This window comes from Heptranchias perlo, chromosome 23, assembly GCF_035084215.1.
Source record: "Heptranchias perlo isolate sHepPer1 chromosome 23, sHepPer1.hap1, whole genome shotgun sequence".
Lineage (NCBI taxonomy): Eukaryota > Metazoa > Chordata > Chondrichthyes > Hexanchiformes > Hexanchidae > Heptranchias > Heptranchias perlo.
The window spans coordinates 17537292-17543291 of record NC_090347.1 but is presented as its reverse complement, the minus strand read 5'-3'; the positions used below and the strand labels follow the sequence as shown (position 1 = coordinate 17543291).

Sequence of the window (6000 nt, the reverse complement as noted above, 5' to 3'; positions counted from 1 at the left end):
TATAATTAGCTACCAAAATGTCAAATTTATTTTTAATAGCTCTCGTTAAATATGGCACAAAATGGAACAGTCCCACAATGAAACAATCAATATTCCTAATATAGACTATGAAATAGGCCATATAGAATGTAAAATAATTTTTTGTAGCAGATGAACTGAAAGGAAACCCTCGGGTTAAAGGGTGTCTCCTTTAATGTTTCTGTGCTGTAAAATCTTTCCAAGCCCAGCAATGATGTGTCCGGGTGCAGTGTCACTTTAAGAAGGCTTTGCGGCTGAGCTGATAAGCGTGGGTAGTGTTGTGACAGACTCCCTGGCTGGCAAAGGACTGACTGACAGACGGAGACAAACCATGTGGAGTGCGAGAAGCAGATTTCTAATAGTCCTGATTCTCTCGACTGCTTTTACAGTCGACCTGCTCTTCAACATCTTACCAAAGTTACACCAGCGGTCCATCCGAAACCGCTGCCCGTGTGAGGAGTTCCCCGACAAAAGCGCCGCTCTGCGGACCTTCCGGGCAAACGGCAGCGGAGCTCCGGCGGAGACTGTGGGCTGGTCCCTCAACCCAACTCTCTCCAAACTCCGTGAACTCTTCTCGCACCCTTTATACCAAGTGAAGTCCCTACCCCGAGGACTTGGGGAACACCTCTTAAAACAAGACGATGCTGTGAAATATTACAATAACAAAGCTAAACGGACGAAAAAGTAAGTTTTCGGAAAACTTCTCTGGGATTATTATTATTGCTGTTATTATTATTTGCTTCGTCTAAAGATAATGAGAAATTATAGGCGCAAGGAAACGAAGTTCAGAGCCTCCGCAACACCATCATCGTTATTGTGTTTCTAATCTGAAAATGTTTCAGTCCAGGTGCTGTGTGTTTATATATAAAATGTAAACTATCACGATATAAATGATCTCTGTTATAACTCTATGCAGGTAAAAATATCCAGTGCCTTTGTAATCTTAATGTAGTTCAAAAGCATGGAGATGGTTGTGCAATGTAGAAGAAAAGGTCCATTGATGTAATTCCCACTGCTCCCATCCAATAGAGGTTGAAATCTCACCCACACCAGGTACTGCACACACGTGTATGGATATAGACTGAAAGCAACGGTAGTTTCAATGTTCCTTTGCTCCCAGTGTGTGTGTATAAGAAGCCCTGATATTAATGCAGTTCACCGTCCATTGTACAACTAACTTTCAGATGGCCAAGTTGCCAGAATGCTAGCTCTGGTGCACCAGCAACGAGCGCATTCTTTTGTGTCAGTGGGGATCCTTCTGGTTTCTGGATGTTAATCCGATGCTGTCAATCATTCTCTAATTGCATGCCGGTAGAGTACGTTGTGCCCATTGCTGATGTTAACTGAGCGTCTTCGTGGCTAGTTTTGTAGCTTGAAATGTCGAGAGTGGGACATGAAGTAAAATCAGAATTCCTTGTATTAGTTGAGATACACTTTTAAAACTTATATGTGAGCGACCTGGGTAACTCACATACATTATCAGCCAACAGGGCAGAGGGAAGCCTGGTATTTTACCAGCAAGCAGACTGCATCATTTCATGCAATGATCAACCAGCTTTTTAAAATCTAAATCAATGCAGAGTCACTGTTAATTAGAGACTGAATAAAAACTGAGTTTGCTCCGTTTTTGTCGGAAACTTACCTAGTTCACCAATTTTCCCACATATTTGGCTGAACTCAAAAGAAATATAAATTCCATAGGCATTCCTGAAGCTTGTGGAGGTAGAAGGGAATAATGTCACCTTGTATTTTCCCAAATGTGACTGATTGTTTGGGTGGGCACTAAGTAAACCCAATCATGTGAAAAGTTAAAATGCTTTCTGCAAAATGTACTTTTAGAACTTGCTAAACCAGTCCTGTTGTGTCTTTAGGAATGAAGTCCGAAGCACAAAAATTATGCAACACAGTTGGAAGTGCAAAAAGATGTTTTGATTTGTTGAAACATGCATTTCTTGTGTTGTGTGTACAGTATTGCAGCCTCAAAGCCCTTGAGCTCCAGGAGTGTATTCCACTACTGGTTCACTTCACAGTTCACTGAATAACACAGTTTTACACTGTTTCCAAAATTTGTGTTGAGACACCTGCCAGATTTGATGTTGTGATTTCAAGAGACTCTCAGCAGTTAATACTGTGACAATTAATTCCATCCTGGTTAAGAGTGGAGGGGGTAGATTTCTCATTTAGCGGGATCGTTCTTGCTGCGGGTTTTAGCCAGAGAATTGAGTCAGGATTCATTACTCCGGCCCCACATTCCACTTGCACATAACACAATTTCTTGGGCGCCTTTAACATTGTGCAACAGTTTAATTTATAAATGCAGTCTCATGCAAATGAGCTCATGGAATTTTATGGTTCCAATGCTTCATTTGCATAATGTGTTCATCCTGTCCATATAACATGGGCATTAGAGATTAGTCATGATCTCCCATTTCAGCAAATACTTTTTTAAAGGGAAACTGTTTGAATTTCGATTGTTACATCCCTGAATTTTTTGGAAATGAAAATTATTGTAAGAGTGAATGCCAGGAAGGCCCTTTTGCATAGGAGGTGATCAGCCTGACCCACCATTATCCACAAAACCTAAAGACGCAAGCGCAGCTACCTGGTTCTGCCAGAAGAGAGCTGCCATCACAGGCTAAGATTCACCATGGAGGTAGTGACAGAGTATGATCATCCACTGCAGACAGCTTCAAGGCCCGAACTTCCAACGGCAGTCAACATCACAACCATCCTCAACTTCTATGTCTCCAGGTCCTTCCAGTTAATTAGCAGTGCACGGATGTGTCAACCAATATTTTGTTCATCGGGATAAAGTCCTTTATCACTTTCCCCAGGTAAAACAAAAACAGCTGAAAGAGAGCGCATTGGAATTCTTCCACATCGCTGGATGAAGCCCAGGGTGTTACTGATTGCACTCATGTGGTCATCCAGACCCCTAACCACAATACTGTGACATACATGAACTGCAAGAACTTCTGCTCTATCAATGTCTAGATGGATCAGTGGCTTGCAGCACAGTATGATGCAAGTCAATACCCTCTCCCCAGGCATCAGTCACAGTTTACACACATGCACAGAACACTTCTTCCAACCTGTATATTTCTAATGTCTTGAGAACCCGGGCAGGAGCATTCTCTTAAATCATTTTTTAAAAAAACCTCTCGAAAGCTCTTAGTTCGTAAAATGTTCAAAAGTCCAACAGAGTCCTGTGCACATCTTACATCCAATTGATGCTCCATTGGAGTTATACTGCATGCAGTGTCTAACCCAAGTGATGTGAGTTGGTTTCCCCGAGAGGTTTGTGCACTGTTGCATTTTGGGTGTCAGATTCTGACCCGACTCTGCAACTACACTGTTATTTTGGAGCAATATTAAAGTGGCAATTTAACTGCATCCTTGGTGATCGAGGCATAAATAATGTGTGTTATATTAAAGGAGATGGTGTAGCAAATTATTTTGAAAATACAAAGTGTTGCAATTTTATATCCTGGAGATAGGTTAGAGAATAGCAGCATATTTATTATATATATATATATATATATATATATTTAAACAAGTGTCTTATTTATATGTTGACTTTGACATGAGTGGCATTGGCATCAGAAGCAATCTGACCCCCTTTCCCAACCAAAGTACTGTGTACAGTTTTGGTCTCTTTACCTAAGGAAGGATATACTTGCTTTGGAGGCAGTGCAACTAAAGTTCACTGGATTGATTCCTGGGCTGAGAGGGTTGTCTTAAGAGGAGAGATTGAGTAAAATGGACCAATACTCTCGGGTTTAGAAGAATGAGAGGTGATCTGATTGAAACATGTAAGATCTCACTGAAACATTAGATTCTGAGAGGGCTTGACAGGGTAGATGCTGAGAGGATGTTTCCCCTTGCTGGAGAGTCTAGAACTAGGGGACATAGTCTCAGGATAAGGGGTCGGACATTTAGGACTGAGATGAGGAGAAATTTCTTCGCTCAGAGGGTTGTGAATTTTTGGAATTCTCTTCCCCTGAGATCTGTGGATTCTCAGTCATTGAGTATATTCAAGAATGAGACTGATAGATTTTTGGACTCTAGGGGAATTAAGGGATATGGGGATCAGGCAGGAAAGTGGAGTTGAGGTCGAAGATCAGCTATGATCTTATTGAATGGCGGAGCAGGCTCGAGGGGCCTTATGGCCTGCTCCTGCTCCTATTTCTCATGTTCTTACAGCTTTGTGTATAATAGTTAAACTTTACTCAGGAAAAACAACTGAGTTATAATCCTCCTCAATCATTAAGAAAAGTCCATTTATTCCCCACAAAAACTGCCAATTTGTGTAACAATTCAGCATGCAGAACTCATTTCTTTTCCCAAATTCTTAACATGAAATGAAAGCTAATTTAATCTCACTTGCACTGTTCAACTCAACAGCTCATAATTTTCCCTCCAACTTCTCCATTAATAAGCTTATGGCTGCAAATTTAGCCAACAACAGTAAATATTGACCTGAGGTTTACTGAGGTCACCGATAGTGTGCTTTAAAGCTGAGAGCATTACTGCATATATATTTTGTAACCAATTATAGTTGAAAACAAACTGCAACCAAAATGTGTTTCATTATACCCTTGAGCTAAATTATTTCTAAAACAGGAAACATTTTTACCTTTTCTGTATAAGTCTGTATTTTGTGACAGCAACTATAGTCTCTGTTCTAGTGACTGATGTCATTCAAAGGAAGCTATAGGTCATCAAATGACTTATTGCAGCTCTTTTTCACATATGGTGATTCTAGCCTTTCAGACCAATGATATAAGAGGAAAAGTATTCATCAGAAGGAATTACAAGCCAATAGCACAGCCAAGAAGTTCAAATGACATTGTAAATTGTTAGAATCAAGCTTAGTTGGTTTACATATAAAGAAGGACTTAAAGAAAGAATTTGCATTTCTATAGTGCCTTTCACGACCTCAGGACGTCCCAAAGTGCTTTACAACCAATTAAGTACTTTTGAAGAGTAGTCACTGTTGTAATGTAGGAAACGTAGCAGCCAATTTGTGCACAGCAAGGTCCCACAAACAGCAATGAGATAAATGACCAGATAATCTGTTGGTTGGTTGAGGGATAAATATTGGCCAGGACGCCGGGAGAACTCCCCTGCTCTTTTTTGAATAATGGCAGTTATCTGAACCCTTGAATACTGTACCTTTTCAATCCTTACCCATCCATTTTTATAATCAATTGAGTTTTGTTTCTTAAGTAAATCTGTGAAAGAGGATCAGCCATTATAAACGTTTTTATTTCCGTACAGAGACCTGATAACACATGGCATAAAAACAACAGTCAGAAGAATGAAACATTTTCTGAGATTTCCTGAAATAGTGCTTGCTAGGACAGAGATAGTTTGATTTTAAGATCTGGTTTGATGCTTAGTAACTTTGTTTTTCAGTTTGAGGTGGTTTATTATACATTACCAGCGATTCACCGTATGAAAATTTCAAACCATTGAGTTCACCAGTATACATAGGAGTCTCTAAGCTGCCACTTCACAATGTGAATATGGGGAGATGGAGCGAGAAGCTGGCTTTTAGCCCTAAATAAATGTCAGATGGATTGACAATTTATGCAAATAATTATAAACTGACTGCCAAGGGTTTTACTACTTGTTTTTAACAGATTGACTGACCAAGATTTTATTTTTTTAACAGTCAGTCAGACCGAGGAGCTCTTTAGTTTCCTTTAATTGAGTAATCAACTGCAGACTAGTGTTTTTATATGTTAACTGGTTGCAACCTCACAGAAAAACAGCAACATAAAAATATAAAGAGAGGTAGAGAGAACCTCAACAAAGAGAGAAATTGTCTGAAAATAAAGATTGTTTTCTTAAAATGGTGCAGGGGGAGAAACACTGTAATGCTTATGAATTACTTTCATAATAGCATTGAGTGCCAAGCATGGGATTGTGGGGTTTATCAGATCTTAGTTACTTTGCAGCAATAATAAAAACATCAGT

The 6000-nt window shown here is 39.7% G+C and overlaps 1 protein-coding gene across 2 annotated transcripts in view; it reads left to right on the top strand.

Annotated features, from left to right (window-relative positions):
• Nucleotides 1-276: 276 nt before the first annotated feature.
• The window catches only part of fam20a (FAM20A golgi associated secretory pathway pseudokinase), a 42133-nt gene continuing 36409 nt past the window's right edge, over nt 277-6000 (top strand). For both annotated transcript variants that reach the window (XR_010966968.1, XM_068004118.1), the window contains exon 1: nt 277-702. Coding sequence is in view for 1 of the 2 variants with exons in the window: in XM_068004118.1 (XP_067860219.1) it covers nt 350-702 (353 nt within the window). In the remaining variant the exon portion in view is untranslated. The remainder of the gene's footprint in view (nt 703-6000) is intronic.